This window comes from Gopherus flavomarginatus, chromosome 10, assembly GCF_025201925.1.
Source record: "Gopherus flavomarginatus isolate rGopFla2 chromosome 10, rGopFla2.mat.asm, whole genome shotgun sequence".
Lineage (NCBI taxonomy): Eukaryota > Metazoa > Chordata > Testudines > Testudinidae > Gopherus > Gopherus flavomarginatus.
Genome location: NC_066626.1, coordinates 56,789,779 through 56,810,155, shown reverse-complemented (window position 1 = coordinate 56,810,155; position 20,377 = coordinate 56,789,779). Strand labels below are relative to the sequence as shown.

Sequence of the window (20,377 nt, the reverse complement as noted above, 5' to 3'; positions counted from 1 at the left end):
ATCTTGCCACTTGCTGTGAAGGATCTTCTGGAAGCATCATTCATGATACCTCTCCAAACTCTTGAGATGCTGTCAATAGGTCACCCAGGTTTCACATCCATAGAGGAGTGTAGGAACAACAACTGTAATGCAGACCTGGATCTTGATGTCCTGCCCTAGGTCACAGTCTGTGAAAACTTGTCGGAGCAATTTCCCAAAGGAAGCACTTCCGGCACAGGATCCAGTGCGCATATCTGTCAATTTTTGCAATTTGGGAAAGTTGGCTACCAAGGGAGCAGAAGTGCCTAACTATCTCCAAAGTCTGACCCTAAATGGTGTTTGTGGTTAGTCATGTGTAATGCCTGAAGCAAGTTGATAGAACACTTTAGTCTTGAGTGGGAGTCCTAGGCTTCGGTCAGCTTGTGCAAGAAAATACAATATGGACTGAAGGTCATTCTCAGTGTGAGAGAGAATGAAGTCTTCAGCAGACTGAAGATCAGTAATGGATGCCCTGAAGACTTTTTAGAATTTGAGTGGAGATGTCAAAGATTAAAGAGCCGCTCATCCATTCCGTACTGAATGTCAACTCCTCTGGGGAGGTGATTTTTAACGAGGACCAAAATGACTGCTAAATGAATGGAAAACAGGGTTGGGGCAACAATGCATCCTTGCTTAACCCCAGTTTTGATGATGAAAGGTTCCATCTCAAGGCCATTACAGGAAACAGTGGTAGTCATCTGATCATGGAGAAGCCTTAGGACTGTAATAAATTTTGGAGGGCAGCCAAATCTGGTACCTTCCACAGGGCTTCACAATTGATAGTCAAAGGCCTTTGGCAAATCGATGAAAGCCATGTACAGGTCATGATTTTGCTCTGGAGATTTTTTCTGGATTTGGCATGCAGCATTGGTTGTCCCGTGGGATGGTCTAAAACCACACTGAGATTCCAGCAATATTTCCTCAGCAATGGGAAGTAATCGGTTTAAGAGGATATGGGCAGGAATTTTCCCTGCTGTAGATAGCAAGGCAGTGCATCGATAGTTTCCACACTCTGACTTACCTCTTTTCTTAAAGATTGTAACAATGTTAGCATTTCTCAAGTCTTCTGGAATCTTCTCATTTTACCAGATATGAAGAAAAAGTTCGTGGAGCTTCCCTACCAGTTCTTCACCTCCAAATTTGTATACTTCAGCTGGTATGCCATCTGGCCCTGCTGCCTTGTTGTTATTAGTTTGCATAATGTCTCGTTACTTCTTCAAGGGTGGGTGGGGGATCAGCAAGATATTCTCTTTCACGTCTTTTGAGCTATAGATTCAATATTAGCATCAGAGACAGTTGACTCACGGTTCAGGAGTAACTCAAAATGCTCTTTCCATCTGGCTTTGGCTTCTCTGTCCTTAAAATATGTTGACCTATGTTGGGCTCAGAGTGGTGTGGGTCCATGGGATCATGGGCCATAAATGGCCCTTAAACATGACATGAGTTTCTGTCAGGTAATATCAGCATAAAGCTCAATCTCCTTGGCCTTTTCTCACCATGACTTATTTTTCCTTTGGGCTTTAGCCTTGAATTTACTTATCACACCAGCAGAAGAAAGTCATATATGACGTTTTGCCACATGTGATGAGCTTTTCTTTTCTGGTCAAGCAGGCCCTGAATCTCAGCATCATTCTCATCAAACCAATCTTGATGATGGCGGGTGACATAGACAATAGACTTGGCACATGCCGAGAGAATGGCCATCTTTAATCCCTTTCAGAAATTTTCATTGTTAGCTGTAGGCATAGTGGCAAACTTATCTTGGAGACACTGCTGAAGTTTCTTCTGAGTCACTATATCGTCAAGGGACTTGACATGGAATTTCTTTTGTACGGATTTTGCCTGCTTATATTGCCTTGAGACGATCTGGAAATTCATGATTGATCTAACAAGGTAATGGTCTGTCCAACAGTCACTAGTTACATGCATGGCCCTCATGATGTGGACATCCTTCCAATCTCAAGCTCTGACAATAACAGTGAAGAAGGTGCCATGCCTGGAGTGAGGGTGTCTCCAGGTGGTCTTATACTTCTCACTTTGTCTAAAGAGGGTGTTCGTGATGAACACACCATGTTCTACGCATTTGCTCAGGAGAAAGATGCCACTGGAGTTACCCTTTCCTACTTCTTCTTTGATAGTGCCATTCCAGAGATCTGACTCCTGCCCGACTCTAGCATTAAAATCTCTGAGAAGAATGATCTCCTCGGGAATGTTGATCAAGACTCTGGGTACATCTACACTACAGGATTATTTCAATTTTACATAAATCGGTTTTGTAAAACAGATTGTATAAAGTCTAGTGCATGCGGCCACACAAAGCACAATAATTTGGCGGTGTGTGTCGGTGTACTGAGGCTAGCGTCGATTTCTGGAGCGTTGCACTGTGGGTAGCTATCCCATAGTTCCCACAGTCTCCCTCACCCATTGGAATTCTGGTTGAGATCCCAATGCATAATGGTGCAAAAACAGTATTGCTGGTGATTCTGGGTAAATGTCGTCACTCATTCCTTCCTCCGTGAAAGCAACGGCAGACAATCATTTCACACCCTTTTTCACTGGATTGCCTTGGCAGACGCCATAGCATGGCAACCATGGAGCCTGTTTTGCCTTTTGTCACTGTCACCGTATGTGTACTGGATGCCACTGACAGAGGTGGTACTTCAGCGCTACACAGCAGCATTCATTTGCCTTTGCAAGGTAGCAGAGACAGTTATCAGTCGTTCTGTACCGTCTGTCATGCCAGTGTAAATTGGTGATGAGATGACGGTTATCAATCGTTCTGTACCATCTGCTGCTGTCATGAGTGCTCCTGGCTGGCCTTCGCTGGAGTCTGCCGGGGGCGTGAAGACAAAAATGGGAATGACTCCCCAGGTCACTCCCTCCTTTGTTTTATCTAAAAATAGTCCTGCCTAGAATATGGGGCAAGTGTACTAGAGAACCAGTGTACCAGAGAGCATAGCTGCTCCATGTCAGATCCCGCAGAAATGATGTGCTGCATGCCATTCTAGGGAGTGCCCCTGCAACAACCCCACCCGTTGCAGTGTCCCCCCATTTGTGTGATGAAGTAATAAAGAATGCAGGAATAAGAAACACTGACTTTTTAGTGAGATAAAATGAGGGGGAGGCAGCCTCCAGCTGCTATGATAATCCTGGCAGGACATTAAACGGTGAGGGGAGAGGAGCCCAGCATCTTGCTGCTATGATAGTCCAGGCAGTACCAGAATCTTTTCTTTAGACATGAAGGGGGTGGGGAGGCTGATGGAACTCAGCCCCCAGTTGCTATGATGAAGACGGGTTACCAGCCGTTCTGTACCATCTGCCAGGAATGACTGGGAGTCATTCCTATTTTTACCCAGGTGCCCCCGGCCGACCTCACCTGAGGCCAGCCAGGAGCACTCACGGGATGATAAGGATGGCTATCAATCATTCTGCACTGTACCGTCTGCCATCGGGGAAGGGAGGGGAGAGGATGCTGCTGTTCAGTGCTGCAGCACCGCGTCTACCAGCAGCATGCAGTAGATATACGGTGACATATAAAAAAGTCAAGAAATGATTTTTTTCCCTTTTCTTTCACGGGGGGGCCAGGAGGGGTAAATTGACAACATATACCTTGAAACACCCCGGACAATGTGTTTGACCCTACAGGCATTGGGAGCTCAGCCAAGAATGCAAATGGTTTTCGGGGACTGTGGGATAGCTGGAGTCCTCAGTACCCCCTCCCTTCCTCCATGAGCGTCCATTTGATTCTCTGGCTTTCCATTACGCTTGTCACACAGCACTGTGCTGTGGACTCTGTATCATAGCCTGAAGATTTTTTTTCAAATGCTTTGGCATTTCGTCTTCTGTAACGGAGCTCTGCTAGAACAGATTTGTCTCCCCATACAGCGATCAGATCCAGTATCTCCCGTACGGTCCATGCTGGAGCTCTTTTTGGATTTGGGACTGCATCGCCACCCGTGCTGATCAGAGCTCCACGCTGGGAAACAGGAAATGAAATTCAAAAGTTCACACGGCTTTTCCTGTCTACCTGGTCAGTGCATCGGAGTTCAGATTGCTTTCCAGAGTGGTCACAGTGGTGCACTGTGGGATACCTCCTGGAGGCCAATACCGTCGATTTGCGGCCACACTAACCCTAATCTGACATGGCAATATTGATTTCAGTGCTACTTCTCTCTTCGGGGAGGAGTACAGAAACCGGTTTAAAGAGTCCTTTATATTGATATAAAGGGCCTCGTTGTGAGGACGAGTGCAGGGTTAAATCGGTTTAACGCTGCTAAATTCGGTTTAAATGCATAGTGTAGACCAGGCCTCTGTCAATATCTGTATAGAATTGTTCCTGGATATCCTCGATAGAATCCAGCGTTGGGGCATATGCACTGATGACAGCAGCAGACTGGTGGTTGCTGAGCTCAAAACTAAGTCATAAGATGTTTGATTCCTACAGGAAATTTTATAAGCTGACTGACAAATTTATTCCTGATTGCAAGACCGACACTATGAATGTGCCTGTACTCTGCAGATTTTCCTTTCCAGAAAAAGGTGTAGCCTCCACCTTCTTCTCTCAGTTGACCTTCATCTGGGTGCCTTGTCTCACTGAAGGCAGTGATGTTGATGTAATATCTCACAAGTTCCCTGGTGACAATAACAATTCCTTCTAGCTGTACGTTATCTTTGAATGTTCGCACCCTGATGGATAACAAAGTAGCAAAAGTCAGTCTTTTTATAGCTTCACAAGCAGAGTGATCCCATTGGATGCAGTAATCCAGCCAGCAGTGTATGAGACAGCCTAGGTTTAGGGCAACTTTTCTAACCCTCTCACCATGTAGGGTAGCAGAGGGGATCCTAAAGAGGACTTCTCAGTTGCAATAGTAGGTGCTGAATTGCACCCCTGTCTCAGTCCAGGTGCCAGATGACCATCTAACTATCGCCGCCTATGTGCAGATTCATGGCTAGGGATTGCCAGATTCACTGATCCTGTCCCCGTCACCACTAGTCCATCGCCGCAGGGCTTGGAAGATTGGAAAGACCTTATTTCCCGTGGTAGAAGCCTGTGCATGACTTCCTTTAACGTGGGGAAGCTGGTGCGGCTACAACAACCACATGATCATGACAAGTTGAAGGTGTGGGACCCAGTAGTAGGAAGGTCTGGGATGACTGGAGATTTACTTGCTGCAGCCTTCATCCGCTTTTACGGCCGTTGAGATCCAAGGACCTTCTTCCACCTGATCCACTGTTGAGGACTAGGAGGAATTGGACTGTGCTTTGTCTGGGATTCCCTTCAGACCTGTTCTTCTTGGGAGACCCTACCAGGAACATGAAGCTCCCGACAACTTAGCTCCGAGGATCATTGGAACATGCAAGCCCCTTCACCACAACAAGGTGACAGTCCCCAAAGAAGAATGGAAAAATAAAACTAGTATGCAAATACTTGTATTTTCAAAATTTTGTGGGAATTTGTTGACAAATACAAATAACCTTGTCCCTTCAGTCTCTCTCTCCCTTATAAGATTGTTTCCCCTGTTATCTTCAGTGGATGTGCTGTTTTGAAGTTGTGATTTTTTTCTATTAAAAAGTTTAGCCTTTTTAAGATATCAAAAGCAACCTAGATGCTTGCAAGGACATGCCGAAACAATAGCCTGTGGGCTGCAGAAGCCTTTTCAGAAGCAAGGGGTTTTGTTTGCAAGTACTCTAACAATTATTACCTTCAACAGCCTGAGTGCTTTTTGAAAAGACCACACGCACATGCTCTCTCGCTCAACAGCTCCCATTTTGAAGAAATAAAAAATTAAGTTCCAGGACTGTCATGGCAGCATTGAAAAAGAGAGAGGTAAAGAAAAGGAGGCTGAATTTTGAGGAGGGAAGAAATCTGTTAGTTTCCTGCAAATCAAATACTCCTAGAAAAGCAGTAGAAGGATACTTGAAGAGGACAAAGGACAATGTTTTACTACCTCCTTGCACAACATGCATTTATATTCAATGTGCCCAATTTTTTTTAACCCTGATAGTGTTATAATTGATATTTTAATTACAGAAAAAAATCTCATCCTTATTCTGCTCCCTTGTTCAGATAAAAATCACCACTTTTAGTCTGAGAGCAAGCATGAGAATTTTTAGCTTCAAAGGTTGTTTTTGCTCCTAGTTTTCTGAAAAATCATTAATCTGGAAAAGGTCTGATAATAGAAATTTCTCTACCTAACCAGATAAGTTGACTTACAGGATGTGTTCTGGTGATCATGGTTGACGGTGGTGATATATTTTCAATTTTTGCATATTTAAATGACGACTCTAGTCCGTTAATCAGCATGGTGTAATCAGTATCTGTAGCTATATTGTAAAATGTTCTTAAAATTACCTAAATGCATGTTTACAAAAGGCCAAACATACTTTTACCCTTCAAACAAAATAAGCAATACCTCTCATAAGTTCGTAGGAGCTGATCATCAGTCCTGTGTCCCCATTGCTATCCTTCCAAATGGGAACAAGCAAATGGGTCTCTCTTTAGAACTGGTTGCTGAATTGTAACCCCTTGTATCAATGGAAGATATTCTCTTCTGTTGCAGAATTCAGAGCTACCGCTGTGGTGCTCCTAGCTGCAGTTGACCCAGGCAGTAAAAGCCCATAACTAAAAATTGAACATGGATCAAAATACCACCATGCTTATTTTTTTTTTCAAGTAAACTGCCCTTACTACTTTTCTGACTACCACTCTGTCTAGCACGCCTGCTTTCGAAGAGTTTTCATATCATGTTGGTTTACTTTTTGGTGAAGTTTTACTACTGATACCTCCATCAATTCTGTAGTATTATGGATAATAAGCAGGTGTGCAGTCTGTCTGGATCATCATCAGATTTTTCAGCTACAATAAGTTCTGATTGTATAACGTGAAACTCTTTTGGAAGCGTTATAATGAGAGAAGAGAGAGTTACCACTGAGCTCACTTCTGGGAAGGAAGAGAGATGCCCACTGGGGCTCAGGGAGAGCAGTATCTGAAAGGTCAAGGCCACCCAAATGGGGAGTAGTGCTGAGAGCTGCTGAAAGTCTGCTGCTGCTGAGTGAATAAGCAGCAATTTCCTCTATACGGCAATATTGTTCTGTAATCTTGGAGAATCTGGAGACTTGTAACAAGTGGCAGATGAAGTGAACCACTCTGAAGGCAGTCATATCATCCAAGTTGGACTGAGGCCTGAGTGACGTAGAATCATTCCTCCTTGGTAGGAGTTTGTGAGGCTTAAATAGAACTTTTAAGTTGAAGGCGTTGATTGTTTTGGAGAGGAGCTCACCCTCTCCTCTCTGTAAGGAGTTGCAGTATCACCGTAGTGATCGCTTATTGGTGAATGAGCGGGGAAGGAGCTTTTTCTTCCGCTCTTTTGGGATTAACGGAATGGCCCTAAAGACTGTGAGCTCTATTCCACATTTCCCCCAAACGTGAGAAATTTAAAAGCATGTAAGCATTCCCCTTGAAGATGGTCTGCTCTCCTTCTCACTCTCCCCCACCCACCCACCTCCGGATTGTCCTGGGTATCCTCGTCTATTGCAGTGTAAATTAACTGACTTCTCTGAGACGCAAACTCCCCTACTCTCTATCTGGGGTTTGACTCACATGAGTTCTGTTTCTCTTGTTACTTTGAATTCTGAGGGATGGAAACCCCTGGAAGTATCTTATTGGCTAAGGAACTTATAGATAAGGATCTTACAAACTTAGAACTTGTGAATAGCAGGAGCAATATCTGTGAACCTGTATCATCAGACTTATTCTCAGGTCCCATTGGTTTTCTTTGTTGAAACCTCTTATGGAGGCATTAGTGGGTATTAAGAGCTCTTTGAATAAAAAATTCTGTTGGGTGGATTATGAGAGGATTGGTCTACAGGCAAGCTAGATGCCCCCTCCCCCCCCACTAATTCAGATCTGGACAAGGAAGAACCTAAAGTTATAGATAATTTCTCTCATATTGATGAAAGGAATATAGAGCTTTATTAGTGAGTTAAGGCTAAACTAAGAGAAATTGACACCACCTTTTTGTCATCATCGTCCTCTTGCTTTATCATACGCAGGATCTCTGAGGTTTCAGAAATTCTGTTTCTTGATTTAAATACTTCCAAGCAGAATTCCCCATCCCTTAGAAATCCTCCAAATATGTCAGTATTGGAAAATGCCAAAAAATTGGCCCTCTGATACTCTATATAAATGGGCCCCATGTTGATTTGACCTTTTTTCAGGGAGGGATTATATTCAGGCAGACAGCCCCTTACAGATATTAATCTAAATCAGTTATAAATTGATACGGTTCATTTCGTATTTACTATTTAACTCTTAAGTTTATAAGGCGCATAGGGCACCTTTATTTTTGAAATACGCACGAGGTGGGAGATGGAATTTTTTTTTTATTGGCACATAGGTTCTAGAATTTGGAATTTGAGGAAACCACTAAAGCTCTGAGGTGTCTTCATCTCTATAGAGTAGAAAACACTCTTGAGAGATCTTTGCTCTACAGAACATTCTCAAAAATATAAGGTATAATTTATAGAAGAGTCTGGTTCTTATTTATCTTATGAGAATATATCTCAGGATTTTACGTCAACTTTTCCTCAGCTCCTTTCTAAACTTTTTTGTACTATTTATTTAACTGGATCCCCTAAGTTTGACACTCCAGTCTTTTCTAGTCCCATGAGCTTTACAATTCTCCTTCCCTGAAATAAGGTTGGTTTTTCATGGGATCCTTGAGATAGACTTCCTTTACATTCAAAATCTCCCACATAGATTGCTCTTTAGAATACAGTGGTATTTGGAGATTAATCAAATACTTATAGTGAGGCTGTTAGGTCTGTTTCTTATGTCTGACTGGATTGTCCAATTTCTTTCCCTTTACCCAAGGAGAGCTTTTGCCAGAACAATTTACATATTTTATCCTGGAATTTGTGTTTATAAAAATAAGATGAATGATATGGAGATTTTTAAATTTTTGGAAACCTTTGAATTGATTTATTTTAACAAGAAACATGGTTAGTGAATCTTAAATCATAATCTTTCTTGGGTTTGAATCCTTTCTTCAAGGAAGAAATTGATTGTTAGTAAGGGGTCATACATCTGAAGTACTTGCAACCTTAGTTTCCTTATGCCTGAAATCCTGGGTTTTACCCTTGGAATCAAATTGTCAGGGCATTCAGGCTGTATTTTAGTGTTTTCCTGATCTCCAAATTATAATATTCTTTTCCTCTCATTCTCCTCCTCTTATTGGAGTAATTGTGGGAGTGCCTGGATGATCAAATTGATATAGCTTGTCTAATTTTGGGAGATTTTAATGCTCCAATAGATCCTCCAACAAAATCAGTATCAGGGGAAGAAAACACTGAGGAGATTTTTGAACTTCCCTCTCAGCTCTAGAGATCAGGTGGTTAACATTGGTCAAAAATTAAAGGTTTTGTTATACAAGTTTAATCTGATACCTGTAAATGGAAAAAAAATGTGGCAGAGGTGGACAGTTACCTGTATTTCATCAAATGGTTCTAGTAGTATTGATTATATAATTGATCTTCCTTTAGGGATTTATGTAAATTTTCTTGCCCAGATAGTGACTGCCAACCTCTCTAATTATGAATGATGTGCCCTTTTTGGGCAGAGTTTTTTTATTTCTGATGGATGATGATGCCGTAATTACTCTGTTTGGAACATTGTGGTTGTAAAAGACTAAAATGCACAAATTATCTTGGAGATTGGAGGACTGATGTTAAATTTTTTCAGAGACATAATAATTAAGTCTGAGAATTCTTCTCAAATTTGTGAATCTCATGAATTGCTGGTCAAGTCCTTACTGCCACATTTCTCTAAACAAGAAGACTTTGGTTTTAATTATCCCAGAAATGCTTTCAAAGTTAAGCGCACTTTGGTTTGACGTGGACTGTGTGAAGGAAAAATCTGCTATTGCACATATAGTTAATAAGATCCCTCTCCTAATTTACTTCAGAAGTTAGTAGCTGCCAGAATAAGATATTGAGGTTTATTATGTAATGAAAGCCAAGAATATCTGAGATCCTTATGTAACAATTTTGAAGCAGTAGGTAAAGCTGAAAATTATTCCATGTTTTGGAACATGGTGGCTTCAGGCCTTGGTAGATATACTCCAGATGAGGAACCCCATATTAATGATGAAGCCTGGATAGCACATTCCAACAATATTTTTTTTAACTCTAATTCTTCTATAGTTGGTGCAATGAAAAATCCCTTCGATTTATAGACTATTAGGCATTTAAGGCCAAAAGGGACCACTGTGATCATGTGGTCTCACCGCTGCACATCACAAGCCATAGAACCTCACCCACCCACTCCTATACTAGACCCCTAATCTCAGACTGAGTTACTAAAATCATGATTTGAAGGGTTCAAGCTACAGAGAATCCACTATTTACTCTAGTTCAAACCAGCCAGTGACCTGTGCCCCATGTTCCAGAGGAAGGCCAAAAAAACCCAAACCAAACAAAAATCCCAGGGTCTCTGCCAATCTGACCTCGAGGGGAAAATTCCTTCCCAACTTCAAATAAGCCCTGAGAGTGTGGACAAGATCTATCAGCCAGACACCTGGGAGAGAATTGACTGTAGTGACTCAGGGCCCTACCTGTCTACTGTCCCATTTTTGGCTGCTGGAGATGGGCCATATACCACTGGAGGCAATCTCTTCATACCATCCCCTCCATAAACTTATCACTCTGTCCTTTGGTAAAGCACAATTAAATCCACTCATTGATTTTAGCCCAACAATGGAAAAAAGTCCAGGGGAAGACTTTTTTTTCCCCTGCTGAAGTTATTCAGGAAACTCTTGATTGGTAATCTCCAGTCTTGGCTAAATTATTTACTGTCATTAATCATCTTGGATGGATTCTAGCTAGGTGGAAGTCTAGTATTATAGTTCCTATTTTTTAAAAAGAGGACAAAGAATCCTGCTTCATTCACTCTATTAGTCTGTTAGATGTGGCAAGGAAAACTTACTCCAGATTCTTATTATCTACAGTTGAAATGGGCTTCAGAGGCTAATTTACTATACAAAGAGCAGTCCATCTTTAGGGCAGATAGAGCCACAACTGATGATTATTTTTCTTACATGATTTATAAATATACTGTGGTTAAGGGTACTAAATTATATGCTGTGTTCATAGATTTAAAGATGGCATTTGAGTCTATTAACTGAGACAAACTTTGGGTGAAATTAAGGAGGATAGGTACCAATCTAAGACTGTGATATATTTAGGAGGTTCTACACCAAAGCAATATGGGTTAGGAACTCCTGTTCTTATTGGAGTGTGCCAGGGATGCCATATAGCACCTTTTCTTTAAATGAAAGTATTAATGATATGGTAGATGTTTTGAAAGAAGAGCATTTCTCTACACCACACATTATGGGTAGATCTATCTTGGTGTTATGTGCCTATTACATGAGTTTGTGATAAAACCACAAAAGGCCTGTGCCGATTACCTAGTTTTTCTTTTTTGTAATTCTGCAGACCTAGTTTTCAATAAGATGAAGGTCATGATTTTTTGGGAAGAACCCTTTGAAAATTGAGTGGAAGATAGACTGCCACCTGGTAGAACAAGAATTTTCTTTTACTTATTTGGGCTATTGGTCCTCTTATCAGAAAAAACTTCAAAGGCCTTTATCTCTGCTCAAGGGGTTCTCTCCTTTTCCCATTCATGTGGCAGGAATAGGCTGAATTTGAAGCACAATTCCATTTTTAAAAGTCAAGAAAGTGACCAGTAAGTACATTCTGCCCTGTTTACACTGATACTTCTACATCAGATTTACTTATTTTACAAATAAGGTTTTCTTAAACCAGAAAGACAATAAATTCATAGTTAAAGAATGTACTATACTCAGTTTTAATTTATCACTTTTAAAAATATTTAAACAGCATGATTTTAAGGATGGACTGCCACACTTAACATTGTCTTTTAGCTTTTGTTGTCATCCCTTTAATGCTGTTTAAATATACTCTTAGGCCATAATTATGTTTTCAAATTATTATGCATCTGCAAGATCCTTTATTTTATTCCATTAATACTTTTATTCTTAGACCTTTTAGATGGTGGTGTATAATTTGGATAATTTTTTTTTCCCCCTTAATTTGAAGGGACATCAAAAGCAAGAATGTGCTATTGAAAAACAATCTTACAGCTTGTATTGCTGATTTTGGTCTAGCTTTAAAGTTTGAGGCTGGAAAGTCTGCAGGTGACACACATGGACAGGTAATTGATTTGCATAAAAATTAAATACTAACAATGCTTATATTTAAGTTTGTAGCTTGGAAGGTATTTATTTACAAGGTGGTCACACACTTGGCTGCATCTGTAGGCTGAGCTTATTGCACAAATGAGCTCTTTGCATCTCTCCAACACCTCCCCCACTTTGTGTGCCACCCCCCATCCCTCTCTAAGTCTGGAATACCCTGAAACTCCCCCAGTATCCTCCCATCCAGGTATATGTGTCCTCCATTCCAGGGTCCCCCATTCTCTCTGTCATGCTGGAGGCTTTATCTGTCCTCCATACTTGCACCCCATGTCAAGATCCCTCATTCTTCCTGTGCTAAAGGGCTGAGCACTTCCTTCTGGAAGGCATTAATGGTGCCATCAACCATAGACAATTTGAAGTCCTTAAGCTATGGTTTTGCTAAACAGATGGCAGAGGCGTCATATGTGTGCCCCCTTTTGATTTTTCTAGTTTCCCCTACAATTAGTAGGATTCCAGCTATTGGTGCATAGAATGTTAACTGAAATTTTGAAATGGATCAGATACAGTGTTCAAAAGGTATTATGTTACAGGCACAGAAATGACCTCATGTTGTGTTTAAGGCCTTCACAATCTCAGCCAATTAAAACTCACGGCAAAAGTATTGTGGAAAGGACTTAATTGTGAATGGTGCCTTGTCTTGGCCCTTTGTACTAAATGAATTTTAACCAGAAGAAATGTAGCTTTCTTCTAGGTCTAATTCAGTAAATTACTTGATGTGGGTTTCAGTTTCATAGTTGATCATGGCCAACTAATATAATTCTATCTGAAGATCTTCTTTTCTTCAGTGTCAACTGCCTTGGAGGATTTACTTACAGGAATCTGTGTGTGACACCTTTAATATTAATAACGGAGGAAATGATGGTCTTCCAGCAACCAGGAAGAAAATAAGATACAGGGGAGGGGAGGAAAAGACATGCAGACTTTTATGCATTCTGGAAATCCACTGTGGGGGCCCAAACTGTCAAGGTATTGAGTGTCCTTAACCTCTCAACTCTAAGGGAGTTGAGGGCATGCAGCACCTTGCTGGATTGAGTCCAAAGTAAAAGCAGTGACTACAACTTTTTTTTTTGGTTTGGGATTTTTTGTTTAAATGGGGGGTGGGGGAGAGAATTGTACAGTAAGGTCAATGTCTTTTTGCTTATCTTGAAATAAACAATTTAGTGCAGTAACACTTTATGCTTGAATATCTTTAAAAGGTTGGTACACGAAGGTATATGGCTCCAGAAGTATTAGAAGGTGCGATAAACTTCCAAAGGGATGCATTTCTGAGAATAGATATGTATGCCATGGGATTAGTCCTGTGGGAACTGGCATCCCGATGTACTGCGTCAGATGGTAAGCAAAATGTTTAATTTATAAAAATACATAGTCGATAGCGCAGTATTTAAAATTTTGAATCTGCTCGGGGGTTAGGGGGAAGCGGGAGTTGTGTGTATGTCTTTCGTTGTCCTTTTTTTTTTTTTTTTTTTTTTTTTTCCTTTTAAGCTCTGAATTTCCCAGGCTTAAAATGATTGCTTTTGTAGGATACATGCAACATCCCTGTAATATGTATTACCCTAAATTACTTATATGTATCTCAGTCTTAATAAATCCTTTTAACATATCTTTTGTCTGAATTTCTTTTTTTAAAGCATACATGAACCCTAAACAATAAATTCAAAGAGACTCTCCCGTGTGATATTTCTAATAAATCACAGTACTCTCCAGCTATTTTATGTCCCTTTGCAGGGGCATAAAGCAGCCAGATCATGCTGGCTAGTTAAACGGGGGTTTACAGCTGCTTTATATTGCCAGACCAGCACAAAGCAGCTGCTGAACACTGCAGTTTCCCCCTCACTCCCGTTCCCTACCTTTCCTTGTGCACACACGTTCCCTCTTCCTTTTGTCTTCTCCACAGTCCATTGTGCATAAATTCTAACCTTTTCCCTCCTGCACCCTTCTGTTCCTCTGCGCACACTTTGTGCTGGCTCTTCCCCTCTTGCACCATTTTGTCCTCTGACTAGGTAAGGGGCAACAAGTGGTTTTTGTAAAGAAAAATATTTAGGATTCAATTTAACCTTTTTTTTGTTTTTTCCGTAATGGAAAGCTTGTCCCTCCAGTGTACACTGGTGCATGAAATTTTCTTCAGAGAAACTTATGAAGAATTGCCCTCTCCAAATGGCCACTGCCTATTTTATTGAAAATAGGAATGAAGCCAAGCTCCTTGCAAGGAAGATGGTATTCCCTTAATGCTGTCAGGAGTCGGAGGGAACACTGAGGGGCAGATGAATGGCAATAAGAGACAGCAGCTATTTTTGAAGAGGACAGTTCTTCTTGTAACTCCTTGAAAATTATCCTTCAGCTTAACCTGAAGCAGGAACTTTCAGTTATGAAAAACACCAAAAAGTGTCCATTGAATCTATTTTTTTTTCAAATGTAACTTATCCAGAAGATTTCAGCAAGTTTTAATTATATGGGAAGTTTGAAGAGTCAGCGTTCTTCTGTTAAGATATTAGGGGAACAAAATAAAGGTCTGACATAGGGTGCCAAATTTCTTAACCTATTTTTAAAATTAATTTAAATTCATAAACTAACCAATGTACTTCTGAATTCTCACAAAAATCATTTACTCAGTAAGTGATGTAACTTTGGAGAGGAAAGGGTGTAATTTTCATATGTAGCACAGAATTCCTGCTCTTACATGCAAAATTTCTCAGCCTTTATTATGGAGTCATAATTGGTGCTTCCTTAATTTAAGTTAGATGAATAGACAGTGGTTAGGAGGAATTCTATCTGCCCATCTTTCATATATTGTAAGAACTTTGAGCCAGAGAAACTTTTCTCGTGTGCTGGATGCTTTCCAGACAGACATTTGTTTTATGGTAGTACCCAGTTAATAATAATAAATCTTTTTTCTAAAAAGTCATCAGAAGTGACTTCAATACATCCAAGGAACAAATCCTGCACCCTAGAATGGAGCATGCTTAATCATTGCATTGCATGCACAGTCTAATCAAATGTAAGAGTTGAGGGACTGGAGCATTCTCGGTACAGACAATGTTCAGAGAATTTACTAACCAGATTCTAAGTCTCGATTATTTGGATAAATAAGTTTTTTGTTGTGTTTTGTGTTTGGTTTTTTTTAAAAGATGAGCAGAAAGTATATTCCTGACAGCATGGCTATCCTCCCTGCCCTCCCCAAGTCAAATATCAAGACACTGTTCCAAAGGAAAACGTATTTTTTTCTAATATTGTTCTCAGAAATGCTACCCCATTTTTGCTGAAATTTTCCTCAAAAAATTTAGCCAGAGACAGACACTTGATATAGACAAATTCAGCCTGAATGATATAAATTTGGCAAAGTTACTAGTTGAGTTGTTCAGGCAATTTTTTGACACAATGCTTTGTCAAAGAATGCAGCTTTTTCCAAACCAAAACTTCACCTTGAAGACATTTTGAAAAATAAGTTTCAAAATTCTTAATATCTTTTGATGTTTTCTAAAGAATTCCAGTTTTGGGGTTCAATATAACTTTATTTCAAAATTTAAGCTAATCATTACTTTAAGTTAATCAGAATGGGTTTTATAATTTTGTAATCTTTCAAACTTTTTGATGGACTCATACCAGGATGGTAGGGCTTTTGTTGTTGCTGTTTAGCTTTTTGGTTTGTGAAAATTTGTGATTTATGATTTTGTCAGTATTTGGAAGAGGAAATTTTTTCGACATCTTGAAAATTAGGACCAGAAAACTATTTCCTTTTTAGCAGCATAAGTAAATGGAAACGAGCTCTTAAAATGGGAAGTGTTGGTCAACCCTAACTGTAGGCATTGCTGCTTGTACTCCGTGTAATGCCAAGTTCATTTGTATACTGCAAACTTCTGCTGCCATACCTATGTTAGTTAGGTGTGTGAAAAGGTATGATCCCTGACCGACAGTTGTGCTGCCAAAAGTCCCTAGGGTATACCTAGTTACACTGGTAAGAATGCCCTTGTTTCATTGTGGGAGGGGAGAGGATAGACTAGTATAGGCTCCATATAAGCTGCGTCCACACTAGAAACACTTTGCTGGCATAGTGTACCTGCCAAATGCTTGTAGTCTAGGCTCTGAGTTTTGGTAGTGGGCCTACAGAGGTTGCATTACAACCTGTTTCTGTACCTTTCTTTATTCTGAGCTTTCATTGTCGCTGTTCTTTTTATCCTGGATATCTTTTTACAATCTAGTTGCCCTTTGCTGTCAGCTTGAAGGGGATAAGTTACTATTAATGTAACTTAATGAGTTGAATGGTAGTTTTTTTAAGAACATGGCCACCCTCTTGATATGTAGTCTAGCATCCATTGCTTCTCACTTTGGCATCATATGAGTTTTTCATGGCAATAGTGAGTAAATGGCTGTACAGTATTTTGACATACTTATTAAAATTGTGGTGTACCAATTGTCTGAAAAGCAAAATTTATTTTATCCTTAAATATAGGACCAGTGGATGAATACATGTTGCCATTTGAAGAGGAAATTGGCCAGCATCCATCCCTTGAAGACATGCAGGAAGTTGTAGTGCACAAAAAGAAGAGGCCTGTTTTAAGAGAGTGTTGGCAGAAACATGCTGTAAGTAGTAAAATAACCAAGTTCTGAAAGTATTATTGTGCTTTAACTGTAAAACTTTCATGAAATTATATTTAATTCTTATCTGTGGACATTTTTCTTCTGATACCGTATTTTTATATAATTAGCTCTGCTGAAAAATTAATAAACTGTATACTAATGTTTTATCGTACTTTGTTTTTAAATGCAGCGCTCATACCAAAGGATTTCAAAGTACTTCATAAAAGTTTTAAACTTCCTTGGTGGGTGAAGTGACTCTTCAGTTTTAGTCCTAAGCAATTCTGTTGTTGTTTCATATAAAGATGTATATTTATCCCCTTCACTCATTACTGAAATGATGCCACCTTTGGAGGGGTAATTTGGTAGCTGCCATTAATAACACAGTATCAATCTCAGAAAGGTAAAGAGTCCCTGAAACTTCAAGGATAATTTAGGTGGGCAGAACGAATTGCCTACATTTGGGTTTGGGCTAGATGTTGAGTGATGCCGCTGCTTTAGGAAAAGTGGCATGTCTTCAGAATTCTGAATATTGTGACTTTTTTTTGTCTCCTAAAAATCAGCACCTCTCACAGCATGCTGCTCCCTAATAGCAGGCTAGCGTATTTTCAAGTCATCATGGAATTAAGCATGCATCCACTGCCTGACTATTAATACCCTGGCTTGTACCCTTATTTTTCTTGGAGTTATTTCATTCAAATCTTGAACAGGACCAGTAGTTCTTAGAGATCTCATTATATTTTAAGATGGCAAAGTTGCTATGTATTTTGAAAAAATCAATAATTCTGTACTCTGGGCAGGATTTAAGTGCTTTGATGTGAATAAGGCATGGACAAAACCTCAGTTCTGGCATTTCTTAACTTCTGAGTTCCTGACTTTGCCACCCTTAACATTATTTTAATGTAGCTTTTTGTCATGTAACTTCCTGAGAAAAACGTGATCATTCAGAACCTGATGAACCTCCGCATGGTTCATCAGCAGGGTTGGGACCTTTAGATTCATAGCACGTTAGCTCAGAGTAATTGGTACCCAGACTAGGTTGTTATCCTCCTGTAGTGGCTGGAACACAGAGGATGAAACAAATGCTTTTGTCAGTGGATGTTGCAGCTATTTGCTAGACAGCATGGAAATGTTGAGACCCAGGTGTCCTGGGGTCTGTTTCAGATTCTGGAGAAGAGATTGTTGATTACAAGACTTTTCCACCCAGTCATCTTTCTACACTTGTGCCTCCTTCTGGCCTGTATCCTACCCTTCTCACCTCTCTGCATTCCATTCAGGTTGGTTACTTCTCCATGCTGCACCAGCAGAAGGAGCATTGAGAGCATGGGAAAAACAGTCTCTTTTCACTATTTTGGTGTCACAGCAGCTCTCAGGATGCAGGAATTGGAATAAAAGTTCTGCTTAGTCACTCTGAGGATAGTTCATGTTCTGTCCATTCAATGTATAGGAGCTGTGAGGGGATGGAGCATACTCAGTGTAGACAATCTTTGTTAGAGGCTTTCAGTTAAATTCACGAAACTTCTAGTGAACGTGTGACCCACCCTTGCCCAATTTAAGTACCTGCTTCAAAACACAGAACCTCTCAGATGTAAGATTTATTCAACATAGGCAAAATACGTTGATTTGTCCATCTTCATTCTGAATCAGTTGAACTGATTTAGCTGAAACTTTCTCCCCCCCCAAAAAAAAAAAAAACAATCTGAGGCAGACAACTGGCATCAAAAATTTCAGTTTGAGTGGTTTAACTGAAAACAAGGCCTTATAATGAAGGTATAAGACAACTCAGTTACCAACTCCACTTGTATATTACTTTTTTCTTTTAGGGAATGGCAATGCTCTGTGAAACAATAGAAGAATGTTGGGATCATGATGCAGAAGCCAGGTTATCAGCTGGTTGCGTAGAAGAACGGATTATTCAGATGCAACGGCTGACTAACATTATAACAACAGAGGACATTGTGACAGTGGTCACAATGGTGACAAATGTTGACTTTCCTCCCAAAGAATCCAGTCTATGATAGTTGCACTGGTTATGCATCCTGACCAACAGGACTCTGAACTGGAGCTGCTAAAGCTAATGAGACTGTTTACGGTCGTTACTTTCTGTGTGAAATGAGGAATGGTAAGTTTTTGGGGAATGTCAATAAGGAGACTTTTTTTTTCCCAAACATGAATACATGAGACTTGACTGCATTCCCGTCCTGAAGGACATTGACCTGAGAAGTGGCAAAATATTGTTAAGGAACTTAAATGAAGAATATGGACCTATCCGGGCTAATCAAGTGTTTTAAAAACTGACATCAGATTTCTTAATATCTGTCAGAAGAGACTAATTCTTTAAATGAACTACTGCTATTTTTTTTAAATCAAACATTTCATTTCAGATTTAAAAAAAGGGTAACTTGTTTTTATTGCATTTGCTGTTGTGTTTATATAAATGACTATTGTAATGGCAATATGACACAGCTTGTGAATGTTTAGTGTGCTGCTGTTATATGTACATAAACAAAAGTAATCAAGTGGGATATAGCAAAGAGGCTTCCAAGCATTACTTTAACCTCCCTCAACAAGGTATACCTCAGTTCCACGTCTGCTAAATTATGAGATTGACAACACTAACAATTTGAATAATAAATTGATCCATGTTTTGTAAATGCTGTATTACAAATTCACTGTTATTTAAAAAAGGGTAAGCTGTGCTTCATGCCAAGAGCAAATGGCCATTCCTAAAGCAGTGTTTTTAGCCCTCTCTTGTGCTAGCTTGTGTATAAAAAGTGCTGGGTTTGAAACAAAACTTTCTTCCTGTTTTAGTTTTAAAGCTTTTATCTCACATTCAGTTCCCAAAATATTGCATACATTTTATTTTTACTAAATACTATTTAGGTTTGCTGTGTCTGAGGAATATTTGAGCATGACTTTTTTTTTTAATTTTATGTGAGCTATGACACTGGAAAGCTCTTAATTCTTATTCTTTCTAAAGAAGGCTTTTTCCTATTTATGTAAAAAGTTTTGCATAGAGTACTTTCTTTCACTAACAGTATGCAGTGTGTTCTGTATCACTGTTTCAGGATCACCTCAGGAAGCTTAATTACCTGAACTCCTCACTCTCTCTGCTTTGAGATTTGCAACTTCTCTACACTTAAGCTTGCTGCCATCTTGTCAGAGTGATATTTGATGTCTGTGATGCATAGGTTCATCCTGGAGTCATGTTAAAAATGATAGCCACAGACTTCCGATGTAACTGCTAAAAATATTCAGGGATAACTTTAGTTATGCTATAATTTCAAATATGCAATGACTATTTAGAGGTAACGAATACCAACATAGGTAGCACAGTCTAGCAAAAAAAAAAAAAAAAAATTGCTTTCACAGCGGACTCCAACATTATTTTAGGGTTTAGGAGATCATGCCTTATATACTATGTAACATAACATAAAAAACCTGAATTGACTGTAGGTGCCAAAGTGCTTTTCAAAATTAATATTACACTATTTATTTGATCCTTTACA

General features: G+C 39.8%; 1 protein-coding gene across 2 annotated transcripts in view; it reads left to right on the top strand.

The window, feature by feature from the left end:
- Positions 1 to 20,265, top strand: part of ACVR2A (activin A receptor type 2A) — a 105,874-nt gene extending 85,609 nt beyond the window's left edge. For both annotated transcript variants that reach the window (XM_050969256.1, XM_050969257.1), the window contains 4 exons: positions 12,136 to 12,250; positions 13,490 to 13,628; positions 16,744 to 16,874; positions 18,692 to 20,265. In XM_050969256.1, coding sequence (XP_050825213.1) covers positions 12,136 to 12,250; positions 13,490 to 13,628; positions 16,744 to 16,874; positions 18,692 to 18,886 — 580 coding nt within the window. In that variant the 3' untranslated portion in view covers positions 18,887 to 20,265. The remainder of the gene's footprint in view (positions 1 to 12,135; positions 12,251 to 13,489; positions 13,629 to 16,743; positions 16,875 to 18,691) is intronic.
- Positions 20,266 to 20,377: the final 112 nt, after the last annotated feature.